At 40.7% G+C, this 18,319-nt stretch overlaps 2 protein-coding genes across 3 annotated transcripts in view; both read left to right on the forward strand.

Moving 5' to 3' along the window:
- The window catches only part of LOC122628314, a 305,366-nt gene extending 296,106 nt beyond the window's left edge, over positions 1–9,260 (forward strand). Inside the window, exons 5-6 of the mRNA XM_043810497.1 lie at positions 7,531–7,613; positions 7,939–9,260. Coding sequence (XP_043666432.1) covers positions 7,531–7,563 — 33 coding nt within the window. The 3' untranslated portion in view covers positions 7,564–7,613; positions 7,939–9,260. The remainder of the gene's footprint in view (positions 1–7,530; positions 7,614–7,938) is intronic.
- Positions 9,261–13,731: 4,471 nt separating this feature from the next.
- LOC122628313 (homeotic protein ultrabithorax) overlaps positions 13,732–18,319 on the forward strand; it is a 123,855-nt gene continuing 119,267 nt past the window's right edge. Inside the window, exons 1-2 of one of the 2 annotated variants that reach the window (XM_043810492.1) lie at positions 13,732–13,745; positions 13,815–15,818. In XM_043810492.1, the coding sequence (XP_043666427.1) occupies positions 15,146–15,818 (673 nt within the window). In that variant the 5' untranslated portion in view covers positions 13,732–13,745; positions 13,815–15,145. Of the gene's footprint in view, positions 13,746–13,814; positions 15,819–18,319 lie in introns of those variants that run through there. The other variant, XM_043810493.1, reaches the window with a different exon arrangement.

The following is an 18,319-nucleotide window of genomic DNA, read 5'->3' on the forward strand; positions in this document are numbered from 1 at the left end:
TCAACGATAAAATTTACGTGGCAATAATAAAATCCGGTAAATATAGGTCTCGCGTACGGTGTAATTTTATAAAATGGATAAGCTTTCCTGTCGTTCTGTCGTCCATATTTAAAATCGATTGTTGACAACGAGACATAGTCATTTGGCGCATCTTTCAGAGAGAAATATATTTGTGCATTTAGCACGGTTCATAGAGGCGCACCTCGAGCACGTATAAGTATATACCTATCTCCCTAATCTAAAACGTCCTGACATCGGTCTGAACTTGTTAGCGCCTAGGGTTATCGTATACGATGTCATTAATGCACACGCCATAGCATCGCATTAAGTAGGTAGGTAGAACATCAACGATCGCGGAATAATTGCATCGTTCAAGCACGGTGATTCTAATTTTTCTACCCTTGTCGACAATTCTGCATAATTCGAAAAATTTGATTATCCATTAAACGGTAATTATATGTGTCGCAATTAATTTTTCAAAGTATATAATAAAAATAACTTTAATTTGATCGACTAAAATTTTGTTGATTACAGTAGAATTTAGAATTATCTGAAAGATAATGACAAATTTGTAGAGTTATCAATTAGAATTAAAGTAATTGTTGTATAAAGAAAATTTATATAATTATAAATCTTAATGTCGTTGTTGGGTAAATAAAATATTTTTCTTTTCTTTTTTTTTTTTTTTTTTTTTTTTTATTATACACGTAGAACGAAGAGAATAAGATGGAAATGACGAAAGGGAAAATCTGTGAATGAAGGAACTTCGAAGGGTAGTTTCGACGGCTCGGGAAAGTAATGATCGTTTGACGACGTCGAACGAACTCCCGTAGAGTGGCACAATGGTTGCTGCGACAATTTCGGTGACCGCAGAGCAGAGAGAAACTCTAAGCCTATTTTGCATAGGATTAGGGAAATTGAGACGAGCGTACCACCTGACGTGGTTTTGTTCAAACAACGCGGTACTCTCGTTTGTTTGCGTAGCGCAACCCACCTGCTTGCATTCGCTTTAATGATCATCGAAGTCGATGGTTATAGTCGAAGAATCTCATCTTGGTTCTTCCTAACTAACATAAGTGACTGGATATTAAAATTTCCATCCATGAAATTCATCCATCTCTACGGACCGTCGCTGTTATTTTAATTAACCGAAAGTCGTTCCTATGTTCTAACCAAACTGTGTCAATATTAAGGATTCCAGAAACTTCTAAATGCAATAACAACGATTCATAAATATTCATTCGGAACCAAAGTCGTTGTATGTATTAACGTTTATTTTGCGAATGCGATACATGCAAAGGAGGAATTTTTATTGCTCGAACGTGTTATATAAATATTAAAAATAACAAAATGTTATGTAAATCATGCATATAAAAATTGTATTAATTATCATTCATTACGTTTACAATGACTTTCTAATCGAATAATTTTTTTCACGGATTAAGATATTATTTCATCGTTATCACGTATTATTTATTCCATCGAAAAATCACGATGACGATCGATGAAGCTCGCATAGAACTTCGATAATTTGAAATTTCACATTTTCGCTCGCGCGAATGCTTCGCACTTCCGTCAAAATAAAAAAAAAAAAAAAGAAAAAGAAAAAGAAAAAACAGGTAAATCCCTGACAGCATGAAGTTTCATGGTTGCTCATATAAATGATTGGAGATAAGATGGTCGTAAGTTAAAAGTCGCCTTTAGTTATAGCTTATAGCAGTAAGAAACGATGCGTACTCGTTCAGCAGGGTACGAGATGGCAGGATGAATTATGTTTGAGCGCATGTTATATCGTTAAAAGATTTTTCAAAGAGAAGACCATTGACTTCCGCCGATGAGCCGGCCAGTATTTTTCTAAATCTAATTCGACAATCTTTCGCGATAGTCCGTAATTACCCTATTCGACTCTGCAATATGGCTCGATCTAATTAATATAATACGACAAAAACACTGAATAATTAGGACTAGCTTAAAACGTTCGATAAAAATTAGAGTCGTGTATATTTCGTCCATTAAATATCATAGCGATCGCTATCGCGAATAAAGTTTCTTCATCGTTCGCTTACCATACATCGGACCAACGCTTTTACACCGTAATTCTATCCCACCAGCATCAATATGCTACTAGCAATGAATTTAAGAAAAATGATAATCGCCTACTGGTGTGGCGATCGTTGAGAAAAAAAAAACTTTTCAAGTGGAATCTCGTGTTCGATGTCAGGACGTACTCGTAAAGCACCTTATCGCTTACGTGGGAAACGGATCGGATCTTCTCTTTTATAATAATAATAATAATAATAATAATAATAATAATAATAATAGCAATGATAATAGTAATAATAATAATTATTATTAGAATTAGAATTATCGTTATTATTATAATTATTACTATACTAAAAAACATATAATTAATATCGTATAACGATAGAATTGGTCGATGGTTCTTTCTTCATTCTTAGAGAACTTGGGAAAAGGTCAAAGTAACGCTTCTAATCAAGGCCGCTTCTACAAGGATTGCGGATGGTCCTTGACGTAATCATAAGGATAGAGAAATGCGTAATAACGGAGCATTTACAGAGGCAAGCACGGCGATTTCATTGTCCCTGCGGTTCAGCAATTTACGGACCATTACGGGCGAGTCCTACAGGCTATACCAGGCACGAGATAGCCACGTCGTACCATCCATTATTCATCACCCACTTCTCTCTGTCTCTCCCTTTCTCTCTCTCTCTCTCTCTCTCTCTCTCTCTCTCTCTCTCTCTTTTTCTCTCTCTTGCTCTCTTGCTCTCTTGTCTTCGCTTGTATACGTTCTTCCACGTCGCCTCGTTTCTCCTAACTTGCCGTATCCCGTCGTCTCAAGCTCTCCTCTTTTAGCCCTCTTATATTCCTCCTTTAAATCCTGTCTCTGAGAGCCACAGATTTTTACCGTTAGCGTACTTTTTAATTACGCACAAGTGCCGGCTTTATTCCCCGTTAAAATCCCACCGGCGAACATTGTCTCTTAGTTATTCTTTTTTTCTGTTCCTTTTGTTTTTTGTTTCTTTTCTTCCTCGTTTTTGTTTGCTTTTTTGCTTTTTTTTTTTTTTTTTTTTTTTTTCACTATTAAAACTTTGCAATAAGAGGAGAAACAGAAGTAGAATTTTCGGCGATCATAATATCATCTTTTAATGGCCGAATCGAAATGGCTCTTTTATTAATTACGAAGTTTCTTTATTCGAGTCGTGATTTAAGTACTTTCTTCCCTTTTCTGTATGTTTCTTTCTTTTTGTTTTTTTTTTTTTTTTTTTTTTTTTTTTTCGTAAAGCATCGAACACGAGTGAACGAATACGCAAGGTATTTCATAGATTCGTTCTGGATTCAATGGACCGCGCATTCGTTCCTTTGAATTCCCTCCCCGTGAGTGAATGGTCGCGGCAAAAAGCGAAAAAAAGAAAGTTTTATTTGCGAGAGAGCGTATATAAGGCGAACGCCATATGTTTAAAAGGCAAGCGTGCTTCTTATGTCCCGGAGATAAATATCTCATGGGTATCCATGGGGAAGGCAGTGGGTAAGCACAGGTTCATCGGGCATTCTATGGATACAGTTTACATTATTTCGCCCGATAGACGCTCTTTTCGGATACCTTCTGCAAATATTCTTTCTTCGTCGAGTATCGATATTCACGAAAATGTTCCCTTCGTGTAGCATCTCGAAATCGTAAATATTTCACTTTGTTTATTTATCAAATGAAGCTCTTCGTAAGAAGAAAGATGTAAAACCGAGTGTTCGAGTCGTTCGTTTTAACTTAAAAGGAAACGAACGCGAGAAAGCATTGTAATTTTGTTTTTCAAACGAAAATAATAATAAGTACTTATCTATACCTGTAGTTAAGTATTTGCATTCTTTTTATCGACGCGTAAATAAGAAAATAATTTTTTCTTTATAATTTTGTTATTAAATTTTCTTCTTTTTTGTTTGTTAACTATTTAACACCATCACCACCGTCAATAACAACAACAACAATAATAATAATAATAAAATAATAATAATAACAATAATAACAACAAAAAGAAAAAAATTATATTTAATGAATCCAAGTGATAATGGCGATTGCCTTTGTTAGGTACGCAAACGTCTCCCGGGTGATTAGATATTTCCGCGTGGAGATAACCCCTCCCATCTTTTGAGAAACCGAAAGGAAATAGGGGATTAATATCACTTCAAAGAATTACAAACGAAGCGTTGTCCATAGATATCGATTTCTTTTTTTTTTTTTTGCGAAAGATTACGTAAACTTTTTGGAAAAGTTTCTATTAGGAAACGTTTATCCAAAAATTTTGATATCTAAATGATCGTGATTAAGGAATATCATCTTAAATTTCATTCGTTCTTAAGATTATTCGCCCGACGTATTTTCTTATGTCGAGACTAGATTGGAAAATGCCGCATAAAGAGAAACAGGAGAAGCTTCGCGAGTTTCTTGGCATTCCGAACTTGTTCGTTGAACGTTCATTGCAACGCTGTCTTGAGCTATTACGGCAAAGAATGCACGATCGAAATGAATGAAATTTCACACCTGTAATTAATTATTTGCGGTCTTACGTCTCGTGTCTCGCTAGACATCTTGTTCCATTTATAATAATAGTAACTTTTTCCGTATCTATCTCATTTTTGTCTGACCTTAATAAAGAAAGATTTCAATTGATCAGATTGAAAAGAATTCATCAAATTTCATATTAAATCGAGTAAAAATATATTCGCGCGCGTTTGCAAATATAAAAGTTTGTTCCGATCATCGAACTCCGTAACACCGAGTAGCCATTTTCTTTACGTTCTAACTTCCACAGTAGGTAAAGTAATATCTAAGGCTAAACAACCGTTGAAATTTAATACTTGAAATGAAAGTGAATATACGAGTGAAAAAATTATGATTAGGGACGGTTAGTGGTCAATTTTCGAGAAGGGGTTCCGATGACGATTAAATTGAAATCAGGAAGGAAAGTAGTTTTTTCGAGGGACGACCTTGAGAGACGAGGACGGTAAAGAGGGGCAGGTTGAGCAAGATGGTCTTGGAATACTCGAAGAGAAGGGGCGGGGTCGTTTCAAAGGAATATCATGGCTCACACAAAGAGAAGTCACTCCCCTTTCTTCTCCGATATTCCCTTCGGCCCTTCTTATTTTTCAGCCTCCCTCGATCTTCTATCCCTTCGAGCGACCGTTCCAAAAGAGATCAGGACTCCATAGAAGGGCATGATTCCTTAAGTAAGTAAGAGAAAGATAGAAGTATACAGATAGATAGAGAGAGAGAGAGAGAGAGAGAGAGAGAGAGAGAGAGAGTGACCCAAATTCGATGCGGCCGTTTTCTAATAAAGTTATTTTTCATTCTTTCCATTGTATTAAGGAACCGTCAGCCATAAGTTCCTTCTCGCTGGTGATTCCCCCTTTTTCGGTGCTCGTTCGTTTATTGTCTTTCGAAGGGCTCCGAGACACTCCTCTGCTTCAAACTAAGGGAAAGGGCGAAAGTTTCTCTTCCTTTTGTAGAGAAAGAAAGGAATGAGAAAAGAGAGAGAGAGAGAGAGAGAGAGAGAGAGATTCACCCTATGGGCCGTCGCTTTGCAGCTGATGCTCTTCTTCTTTAATACGAATGGCATAATTGTGATGCTCGCGTGGAGACGCGTATAATTGTGCGGCCTAGAGCGATACGATCGATAGCATGGATCTCGGTTATTTTTCTGCCACAATGGATACCGACCACCGTTTCTTCGCTATCTTTCCTTATACGTTTTCTTTCTTTGTGTAAAGGTAATAAATGATCGTGTCGAGAGGGAATCGCGTTTTCACATTCACCGTGTACCTACTTACCTGTGTACCATCGAAGAGTAGAGGTTCTTGTTTTTCACTGTAGAAAATGTTCACGAGAATGAACTAGGTATTGGTAGGTAAGTACCTGTGTTATCGATTAAAAACGGATATAACTTTGTTGTATAGTTTTATTACATTTTAATCGATATATAAATATACATGTAATAGAATTGAATTTCAAAGAAAAATCATAGTTATTATACGTTGTTAATTATGTATTTTACTTGAAGTGAAAACTTGTTATTTTGTTTGATTTAACAACTTTTAAGGAATACTATGTATGTATCCGATGTGAGATAAGATCGTTAGAGTGTGTTATGTCAAGTCGAGCGTAAATATAATAAATCAATTTCTTAAGATTACCTAGATTACTTGATAAATTAAAATGATATATATCAAGGTGAAATGTTATTTTTTAGTTCCCAAGTATAACTAACGTTTCGTTGGATACACGAAAGTATATTAAGAAGTACATAGAATCGTTAATACTACTGTCGTTGAACCAACGCCGAAGGATCTCGTTCTCGTAGTAACAACAATACCTATTGCATTTCCGCATGACTTAGAATTCGCGCTGCGTTACGGAGTAGGTAGGTACATATTTGCAATTCAAACGTTCGCCATGTATAATACGCATAAATCGACAAGTCTAACGGATAGAGATAGGGAAGGTAAGGGAAGGAAAGGAGGGAGAGAGAAAGAGAAAGAACATGGCCGACGCGGAGATCAAAAGAAAAGTAAGAGCGACTGGACCGGGGAAAAGGTACAAAACGTGCATCGATCGTTATTCGATACCATTGTTCGCGCGCGCACTTCGGCTTTCGTGACGGTAAACCTCGCGTGTTTCATTCAAATAAACTCGAGAGAGACTTCCGTCAGAAGGGAAAAAATAAAAAAATCGAAGAGGAGGAGAAGAAGAAGAAGAAGAAGAAGAAGAAGAAGAAGGTCAATTCGGTCGATGATCGAATAAAATTATATTCCGACTAACGAATAATTTTCGTTTACGTCGTCGAAAAAAAATAATATAAAAAGATATTATAACAATTAGACGCGTATATGAAGGATTGAAAACATTTCACGACGAAGATAATCGTACAAATAAGCGAATAAACTTTCTGTACTGTTCGGTGCATAGTTACGTATTTTCCTTTTTTCTTTCTTTTTATTTTATTTTATTTTATTTTATTTTATTTTATTTTTATTTTATTATTTTTGTTTCTTTCGAAAGCACTCACGATCGTCGCCAAGCATCAATTAACAGACTTCTTTCAATGCTCCCATTCAGGCACTATCACCTATTCTTCGAGAATCCAAGTCTTTCTTTTTTTTGTCTAAAGCATTGCGAGAAAAAAACAAGTTAATCGGTCGTCCACCATAAGAGGTCGCTATGACACGCCAAGGAGGAACAAATATGGCACCGTTAGCACGCTCGTCTGCTGGGACTCCCTCTTGAAATCTTAATGTCGCAATAGCCAAGCCACAAAGACGATCAGTGTATTCGTTAAACAGAAAATCATTGTATGACTTGGAATCAATCGTTCGTTATTCGAAATCCAATACGTCAAACATTGACGTATCATTTCTACAAAGTAAATAGGAATTGCGTGCTCTTTGATTTAATTTCATTTAATTATGGCATATGAGGGTATTATCAAAATTTACTTTTGAGGGATACTTTTGTCTTTTCAGATTGAACGATTGCTTTTCGAAGAGGATAATTGATCCGGGAATCAAATCACGCGGAAGATCATCATGGACGACTTAAAATCGAGGTAAGTCGAACTAAAAAAAAATAAAAAATAAAAAAAATTAAAAAAATTAAAAAATAAAAGATGGCTAAAATCGTGGCTATCTATGTATAAGAAAACTTTTAGACGCGTGGAAATCGTGCGGCACTTAGATACAAACGAATGGGTAGCGCATTCTCTTGCAGCGTTCGCATCAACGAGAATCCTCGAGCGATAGCTTACCCACACCTTACCATTAGCTTTAAGTGTTTATGGGCTCATTCATTTCGTTTTATGTTTCAATTTGGACGCATTGATACTTGTTTGTTTACATGTAAACTACCACTCACTCATCCGGCCGCTCTTTCAGTTACTCCTAACCGGCTGTTATTATTCCCCATTGTCGTCACGAAACTGCATTCTCCTCTCTCTCTCTCTCTCTGCTCCTCTGTCTCTCTATCATCCCCTCTCTTCCTTTTTCTCTCTCTCTCTTTTTCCTATCGGTCTCTATGTCTCGCATTGTGTATTGATTACTGAATAGGCGGTTGCTTTATTGTCGTATCTACGTTACTAATACACTCGCTTGTCAGAATCTCGCTTGTACGTATTCGTTCTATTCAAAGTATTATAAATGTTGGTTAAAGTTCTTACTTTCAAAGAAGGTTGATAAATCTTCATTTATCGTCTTTGATATCGTTTTATTTACATACTTTACCTTTGTATTATAAATTAATAAATTAAGTAGAAAATATAATAAATTGAAAAAAGAAAAAAAAAGAAGAGAACACTTATTCAATTAACAATACCAATGTCCAATAGCGATCAGTAGTTTCGATTGATTACCGAGTAGACTTTTACTTTTACAAGAATCAATTACAATTACGATCTCGTTCTCGCAGACAATTTTCAAGCCTTCCAGAAATGCATTTCTTGTTTTTTCTCTACGACAGCAGCTGCAACATCGACTGTTTTTCGTGTGAACTACCCTTTAAGTAGCGACAAACCAGATAGACCGCCGGACGAGTCACTCGACCGGTAAGGTAGGTCACTGTCAATGTTTAATGAGTTTTAAACTTACACTTGAACGAAGTGATCGGCAATTGCGCATAAATACAACCAAGACGTGTCTCGAGTTCAATATTATTTCTTTTTAAGTCCCTTAGATGTTAATCTTCCTTTTCTTAATCCTCTTATATATTTTCCATTATCATTTTTTTTTATCCGATCTTTATATAATCGTTCGAATCGTGAAAATTTACAAGTGGCGAATATCAATTTATTATGTTATTATGGTTTTGTTCCTCCATATATTTTTGTTTAATTATATGTTCATATTCCTTTCGATTTATGAACACAGCTGCATCCTTCCAAAAAAATTGTGGACATCGATAGCATCGTTTCCTTTCGTCCTTAAAAGAAAGACATCGGTCCAAATAATTCCTAAATTTGCTGACAAATCGAAAGATATACGCGTGGAAGAGTTATATCATTGGGGATATCATCAACGATAATATTAACGCTCTTTTCTCTAAGGATGTTGCAAAGCTATCGACTGCGAGAATGGTAGGGAGCTGCAAGCGTCATTTTGCAGCCAGGTGATGCAGCACGTGACCGCCAGATGGCAAAGAGGACATCTTCTTGTCCTTGCGTTGCACCTCTCGTTGCAATCCTTGAGGATCGATAGAACGATCTTTTTTTTGTTTTTTTTTCTTTTTTTTCTTTTTTTAAGATTTAATTACATCTGAAATATTATGTAATTTACAATAGATATATCAAATGTTTCCGCAAATGTGATTATTTCTAACATTTTAAAAAAGTTTCGTTTTGATATGATTTCCAAGTTTTTCCTTATAGAAAGTTGATTTTAAAAATATCTATTAAGTATAAAGAAGATGATCTCAAAAAATTTTAAATAATATTATTGTATCACGTGTTTATTTAAGTGTAATCGATGTCCGGATAAACGTATTACCTTGAAAATAAGTTTATAAAACGATCGTTCTCTTCCTTTTCATCGTAATTAAACGAACAATATTCCTACTTTGACATAGCATTTTTAAAAGCAGTAAAAAATGCTATAATGAATGTTAATTATTTTACAACTCGTGTTTCTTCTCGAGTCGCATGTACAAAGTCTTAATTGCAATCTGTATTATCGGAATGAAGTTGTTTATCACGTACGTAGAAATAAAAAGTGACAATTTCATTGGCACCTAGTAATAATAGAAAATAAAAAAGAGAATAAATTGTATCTAGTTATTGTTGAAAATAAGGTAAGCGTTAATCGATAAGATAAATTAATACATCTAAGAATCGTTTTTATACAATATTTTACGTAATAATATGTCTTATCGGTAGCAATATTAATAATAGTCTTAAAGGAGATTCATTCAAACATTAATATTCTAAAAATGTAATAAATAATCATAATAAATAGTGTTGATGATGGTAAAAAAAGATAATTATTCTAAATATTTTATTCGTAAAGAGATGTAGTAGAAATAAATTATAGTTAATGATATCTAATGAATCAATATCTGATGACGATGATAGGCAAGAAGAACTATATACCTATGAAATATCGGCGTAAAAACAGTAAATGATTTCAAATGGATATCAACTAGGAGATATTTACTCTTCTATATTACTATATTACTATTCTCGTTGATTATTCGCGTACCCCAATTAAATACTAGTTATAATTCGAAATTCGAGCCAAGATCCGAGCAATGGTAGATTATTCGAGCCTGAATAAAACACGATCCTTCGTTCATTTTCCGACTGTTTTTCATCTAAATCAAAAACATCAAAATCGATTCAAAAAAAAAAAAAAAAAAAGAAAAGAAAAGAAAAAAAGAATCTCGACGGATGTAATGGAAGAGAAAAAGGGAGATAGAAAGAGAGGAAGGGGATCATCGATAAAGGTATACTTTTCAAAAAAATATAAAGTGTGGATCGGTCGCATTGGAACCGCCCAGACAGGCACGCCATTCTTGTCCAAGTACCCGAAGTATATGTATATCACAGGTTGATCCCCTGAAGAGCTTCAAGGTAGGCAGCTGCGTGCGCGCGAACGAGTAACGATGGAGGAGAATCGTGCTTATCTAAAATTCCGGGGCAGTTTCATGATCGAATATTCATCCCTGATCTCCCTTGGGAGGAGAAAAGAACTCGAAGGGGGAAAGGGAAAAGGGGAAAAAAGAGATACGAAGAATCGAGAAGAGATGAAAGAGGACAAGAGAGAGAAAGAAAAAGAGGGAGCGAGAGAGAGAGAGAGAGAGAGAGAGAGAGAGAGAGAGAGAGAGAGAACAACCAAAATGAGAGTCCGAGCGGTACATTGAACCGACTCCGAGAAGAGCCGAAGCCAAAGCCGACGAAGCGGACCGATGAAGAATGGACGCTGGTTTAGCGAGAGTGCAGATTTTCTCGACGAGAGAGAGAGAGAGGGAAAGAAAGAGAGAGAAAGAAAGAGTGCAATAACCTCTTTTTCGCTTTCGTCTCCTCTTATTCCTCTTCTTTCTCTCCTCCCTTTTCTTCTTCTTCTTCTTCTTCTTCTTCTTCTTCTTCTTCTAGTTCTTCTTCTTCTTCTCGTCAGTCGTTACTATAGCTACGCCCTTTAATTTCAAGCCACCCTTCCTCCCCTCGTGAAAACCTTTCGAAGAGCTTCCTCATAGTTTTATTCGAGAGCCCTCGAGGGAAAAGAACGTCCATCGAGCGTTCTTCTTCGCCATCGTACTCTTGCAAAGATATTCGTGACTTTCTTACTCTCCTTCTTTTTCACGTAAATGTTCTTAAGTCCTCCCCCTCCCTCCAAGCCCACTCTTTTACGACTTAATTACACGATCTTATTCGATTATAAAAGTTGTTTGGCAATGTCGAATTTTCGATTGGTTCCGGTCTCATAATCGTCGTCATCGTCATCAGGAATTCGTCGAGCGAACGACGAAAGAGCAAAATCCATTTTCAAGCTCATCGCACCCCACCGCACCGCGTTGTCCGGTTCTGTGAGAATGCGGTCTCGGCATTAAGTAAACCCCTTTAGTGGTCGGCCGGTTATCTTCGATGGCGCTTTAAAAGAGGCATTTAGGCCCATTTTGGCTACCCATAGAGTACCGCAACGGCACCGGCACCGGCACCGGCACCGACACCGGCACCGGCTCCGGCACCCTGGCTTTCTCCCTCTTCGAGGAGGCACGGCTTCACGCCCCCACCATAACGGACACGCGCGCCCTACCATAGCTGCGAGGCTCAAAGGCCCTGACTTTTACGATTCTGTTCAAGTGGTCGTAAAACTCGAGTTTATTGCCTTCATGATTTTCAAGCAAACGGCCTGCCACCTGTCGGAGCTCGACAAAAGCGGCGAACGCATGGTGCCTCTTCATTGGAGAGATCAACAAACCATGCAGAACCTCGACGACCTCGTGAACCTTATCTCGAAGCTTATCGCGATCTTGTAGACCGATTTCTTCTAGAGGCCATCTCTCTGGATCGTCCCATTGCAAACGATCAAGAAACTTGACTACAGCTATTAGAATCTATTAAATTTTATAATATATACATAAGTGCAAGAAAGGAAGACAAGAGGAGCAGCCATGTACCAAGCAGCAATCAACAGGACAGGTGGATGATAGACCCTAAACATTCGTAATGGCTATGCGAGAGGCAAAAGCCTACCGAGAGTGCGAGAAAATAGCCTCGGCTGGTCTCGGAGAGCGGCTTATGATGGGCATTACTCGGCTCGTTACCGAATAATTTACGAGGTGCGAACCGTGAGGGCGATAATCCAGCGACATTTACATCCCAATAAACACACTTGATACTGACGCGGCACGTGCGCCGGCTACGGAGCACCCCACGGATCTCGGCCCGAGCGATGCCCGACCTTTTACGACGTTTTAATTGTGCGGCCGTTGTCTAATTGGTTCGTAAAGCACCGAAATGCCTCGTAAAAGGCGTTTACGATAACATTCCCGGCCATTTCTACCGATCGGTGGACTACCGACCGGTTGGTAGCTGGAATCATAACGTGCCTTTTTCTTATTCGGCCTTCCTCCTCCTCCACCTCTAATGTCGTCTTTTTATTTTATATTCCGATCGTTGATCGGACGATCCATTCGAGAAGTAAGAAGTCGTATCATCAATGCCGATAATCTGGAAGGTAGGAGCCCATCGATGCTGGTCGTTTGGACGTCTAGATGAATCTGCTGGTATTAGTTCGTTTCGATACTCAGAGGTGGCGGTAAGCGTATCCCACGAACGGGAAGCGTTAGTTGAAAAGAGAAGGATGTAGAGGGGAAAGGAAAGGAAAGAGTGAGAGAGAGAGAGAAAGAGAGAGAGAAGATAGAAACGTGGAACAGCACGCGCGAAGCGCGGCTTCGGACTCTCGGCAAGAGCCATACGATCGTGCGTTCGTGTGTGCGTTCGGTACTAGTCGGCTTTGCGTCAGTGGTGGGGGTAAAAGAGGGCGGCACCTAACCGGTGATAGGCGTCGTTACAGGCCGGAACTACTTTCGTACGGCGTAGGTAGTTTCGCGCGGTGGCAACGCGGCACTCGTGACGAATTCAATTCTGATTGGTCCTTAAGCATAACCTCCTTCCCTGCCGCTCCGTTCTCTCGCAGCTCCCACCACTCTTATTCTTTTTCTCTCTTCCTTTCTCTCTCTCTCTCTCTCTCTCTCTCTATCTCTATCAACAGCTCGCGATTTTCTTAGCTACCGTAGTTCCGCGTAATCTCGTCCTTTTACGCACATTTATATATATATATATATATATATATATATATATATTTATTGTACATTCTTTTTTATCTTTCATCGTATCTTTTTCGTTCGATGTGTGTGTCTTTCCTTTAGGAAAGAAGAAGCGAGTTACGAATTTAATCTGGCGGCGGCACGTCGTGGAGTTGCTCGAGCGCTCGTTCGAGGGCGCTGCAAGTGCGAAGGAGGAGAAGAGCGAGCGAGAGAGAGGAGAGTGAGAGACAAAGAGAGAGAGAGAGAGAGAGAGGGAGAGAGAGAGAGATGGATGGCGAGTAGGAAAGAGCAAGTGTAGCGGGTGGTAGCGCGTGTAGGGAGGGGGTCGTGGGTTGGAGTAGTGGGGGTAGCTGCTGGGAGCGAGAGAAGTCGGTTATCGGCGGCAGAGCTGGCGGTGCCAGAGCAGGAGGAGGAGGAGGATGAAGAGGTGGAGGAGGACGAGGACGAGGACGAGGAGGAGGAGGTGGTGGTGGTGGTGGTGGTGCTGGTGGTGGAGGAGGAGGTGGAGGAGGAGGGAAGGCGCGCGCGAAAGACGAGGAGGAGCTGTACTGGTGCGCTCCTCGTCGCCGCGGCGGCACGCAGGACCCCCGGAGAGGAAGAGCGCAGCGGCGGCGCGCGCTTACGAGTGAGAGAGAGCGAGTGAGAGAGGGAGAGAGGAAGGGAGACAGAGACAGATAGAAAGGAGAGAGAGAGAAAGAGAGTGAGTGAGAGACAGAGAGTAGGAACGAGGCGCGCGGTGCGGCGAGCAAGCAAGCGAGCGAGCGAGCGAGAGATGGACGGCGGCGGTACAGAGTGGCGGTACACGGGGCGCGAGAAAAGCGGTAGTGTGCCGTGGACCACCGCACTGGCATACCGTGCTTCGTTACGACACGATACGCTCTCCTACGTACTCGTACTACGTCGACTTTCAAACACCTACCGAACGCACACGGTTCCTCTTGTCTCTCCCTCGCATCCATTCGATTTCGAATCGCATCGTTACGACGACGAGTGCCAAGTGTAGTGTGCGGACATCATCGAGACTTGTAACTTACCGTAGTTGAATTGAAAAATTGTTAGCATAGTTTGATAAAAGGGGAGACGTTGCTCTCCAAGACGTTTCTTTCGTCGGGTGTCACGACTGACAGACAGAAACTGACAGAGAGAGAGAAAGAAAAAGAGTAAGACATTGACAGAAGTAAAGAGATAGAGAAAGAAAGAGAGACAGAGAGAGATAAAGAGAAAGAAAGAAAAAAAAGAGACGGCCACCGGCCACCGGCTTTTATAGCCTCATATTATTGCCCCCCATTTTATTACATCGTAACCATTTAACGATCATCCTTTCCAAAAGTGGCCCGAAAGCACACGTTGAGTTTAGCGAAACCGCTCGGCTCCTCGACCGACGCGATGAATATCGTTCGGCGTCGTTTACCGCCTACGGCTTACTGACGTCCCGCGCGACGAATCTATCCCCTCTCCTTTTTCTCAATGACTTTTACGAGACCCTAAAAGCGGTTTAATGCTACTTCTCTCGTTTCACGTCGTTCCGACGTCGTCTCGCTTTTTGGCGCGAAACCGGCCGCACCGGGCTGGTTAACGATCTTTATCGATAAAAAGATAGAGAGAAAAAGAGAGAGAGAACGAAAACGAGACAGAAAGAGAGAGAGAGAGAGAGAGAGAGAGAGAGAGAGAGAAATTCTCTGATCGAATCGTTATCTGGATCATAAGAAAAAAAGGTTACATTATAAGTAGCAAGCAAAGCAGGAAGAGAAGTAGAGAAGTATTGGGAGAGGACAATTCTCTCGAGTGGCCGTGTTAAAGTGCAAGTGATTCAAAATACCCGGGATAATGAACTCGTACTTTGAGCAAAGCCCGGGTGGCTTCTACGGAAGCCATCATCATCAGACCGGTGCTGCGAGTCAGCATCACGATCCCGCAACAGCGGCATATCGAAGCTTTCCTCTTGGGCTAGGTATGTCGCCGTACGCTTCCAGTCAGCATCATCATCACACGTCCGGTACATTGGGTATACATCCCGGGGGTGGTAGCAACACGAGACCACCTCAGGATTCGCCGTACGACGCGAGCGTCGCGACGGCCTGTAAGCTCTACTCGACGACGCCCGAGGCAACCGGACACACGACCTCATCTTACTCGACGACCGCGAGCAAAGATTGCAAACAACAAGACCAAACATCGGCCCATCAGAATGGCTATGCCGCGGCGATGGCCGTGGCTGCCGTCAAGGACGTTTGGCAGTCGGCGACCTCTGCTACCAACGGTCAGACCAATTCGGTCGTACGTCCTTCCGCCTGTACGCCCGAGGGCACGAGGGTCGGTACCTACGGCGGCCTCGTGGGCGGCGATCCGGCATCGAGTCCCGGCAACAACGGCACCTCGAGGTCCCTTGCCTCCACCTGGAACACCTGCAGTCTGAACTCGTCCGCGAGCCAACCGGTCGCCACGCAACTCCATCAGCAACCCAGCAATCATACCTTCTACCCCTGGATGGCTATAGCAGGTAAGTCCCTATCGTTGTCCACGAGTAACCACGTGGTGTTCATCCTTTGACCTCAGTCAACGACAAACGAATCCTTTCCGTTCTCGTCCGGAACAAAACGACGCTATACGCGTCCAAACGGGACGAGATTTTTCAGCAGCTCCATTCGTTCATCGTCGATTGAAATACGACGTGTCCGTCACCGTGCGCTGTCAGGATAACAAATTTATACCTATTCCCGGGAAGGTCGTTCGAAAAATAACTCGACTGTCGTTCGCAAACGATATCGCGAACGAGCGACGACGAGCAACGTTCTCGCATTATCCTGATAGAGTACGTTTCGACCAGTTTGCTAGAGTTACATCCGTACTGGTCAAACTCTGCAGCTTTCTAACGTCGAGACATAGGCGTCACCTTTTTTTATCTGAAAAGAAAAAAAATTGTTCTAGTATAAATTCCAATTGCATTTTATAGCTTGTAACCAAGATCGATAAAATATATCGGAGGGTTTGTTTATTAATCGTGATAACACGATAGATAGATATAGTAAACGACTGAAGAAAAATAGATGGGCATTCTGGGCATTCGTTTTGACACGCCTTCTCGTAAAACGAAACTTTATCGTATCCCTTGGCTCTGCCCGCGAAAAGTCTGAGAAAAAGAAAGGGAAGAAAGTAGAGTATAGGGGAAAAAAAAAAAAACAAACAAAAAAGAAATAGGTCGTGTAACTATGGGAAGTTATATACGTCCGGTAGATAGGTAGAATGGAGTCAAGTGCGTGTAAAATCGTTGGGTGCGCTGAGTATAATGGAGGGAGGGGGAGGGCAGGGGGGTAGGAGTAAAGAGAAGGGCCTGGTTCAGTCGGGGGTTCAAGTGCCTTCTCGTCGTGGTACTCACCCCTCCGGAACCCCGAATTCCGGTAGTCAGCTGTTTCTAACCATGTCTTTGTCCCACTCTCACGTCGAGAGACTTCTCTGACGTAGAACTCTCTTTCTCTCTCTCTCTCTCTCTCTCTCTCTTTCTCTTTCTCACTCGCACTCTTCTAGTCGTTAGTAGATATATAATCAACGTTGCTCTCGAGAAGCTCCGTCTCACTTTTCGATCGCGACTTTTTCAACGAGCCAGCTGGATCTGGAGTTTCTCTCTCTCTCTCTCTCTCTCTCTCTCTCTTTCTATATCTTCTTCTCTGTCTATCTATCTCTGGTCTCGGCCCTCTTCTTCTCGCGCGATCTCCTCAGTCCGGTTTTAGGTCCGCCTACTTTTTTCTTTTTCTTTTTCTTCTTCTTCCTCTTCTTCTTCCTCATCTTTCTCCGCGACCACAGAAAGATCCACCACTCTTTATGCATACAAAGGTGTAGGGATTACTTTATGAGACTGCGTGACGTAGGAAACGGGCTTATTCAAGCTTCGGAGAACGGGATTCTACTGAATGAATTCTGTTTTCATACCTTACTCGAGATTTACCGGAGCTATCGAAAATGTGCTTTTGGTAAGGCGTACTTACTTTAGATACGTTAATGTATACTAAAACACAACCCTTACGTTTTCTTCTCTCTTATATAATTTTCTTCTCTTCTTTGTTTTCTTTAGCAAGAATAAAGAGGTTTAGATAGTTACCTAGAAGAAACAGAAGTTAGTTAGTTCGCGAAGAAGTCGCGTTGGTAGGGATGAATTTTCTCTTATACATAGGTACACTTTGGAACAACTTTGAAAGGGCCGATGCAACGCCCTCGAAGAATGTGCCGATCGTAGGTGGGATCGTAGGAATGAGAAAAAGCAATTGATCGAGGTATATATACTTTCTTTCTCTCTCTCTCTCTCTCTCTCTCTCTTTCTCTCTCTCTCTCTCCGTCTTTCTTTCTTTCTCGCGCGCGAGAAACAGGTTTCGCGTACTCGCGAATCGAAAGTCGTTGACTCATTTCGCACGACTCACCGCGAGAGGCAAGTGCTCGTTGGTTCTTCTCAGCCGGCGGTAGGTAGATACATAGGTTGGTATATGAGGCCGATAGGCTACTCGAACGCGAGCCTAGTGAAATTTATCGATACAGGATTGTGGATTATTTCGTCATATATTAAAGTTCGTACCAGAGCAAATATAGAGCCATCAATGACCGCCGTCACTCGTTACCACGATCTACGATGAATAATTTTGCTTTATCGCGATGCCCGCACGATTCCAATTCATCCTTCCTCCCGACTACCGGCGTGCTGTTCTGCATTAATGTATCCACCATGGAAAGCACTGGCTTGTCTACAATGAAAGAGAGAAAGAGAGAAAGAAAGAGAGTGAGAAAGAAACAGATGATAATCATGTTTTATGACATCGTAAGAAAAAGGAAAGTTTATCACACTAGTCTACCCTTTCTATTGTTTAATACTGTATAAATACGTGAGAATGGCACTTGCAGCGACATTATTTTTCAAATCTATCGGCCGATTTCGACGAGATAATCGTTCAAGAAACGACGTTTTCCTCAACGCGCGATAAAAAGAAAAAATAGAAAAAAGAAAGAAAACTTTTG

Source organism: Vespula pensylvanica, chromosome 4 (assembly GCF_014466175.1).
Source record: "Vespula pensylvanica isolate Volc-1 chromosome 4, ASM1446617v1, whole genome shotgun sequence".
Classification (NCBI taxonomy): Eukaryota; Metazoa; Arthropoda; class Insecta; order Hymenoptera; family Vespidae; genus Vespula; species Vespula pensylvanica.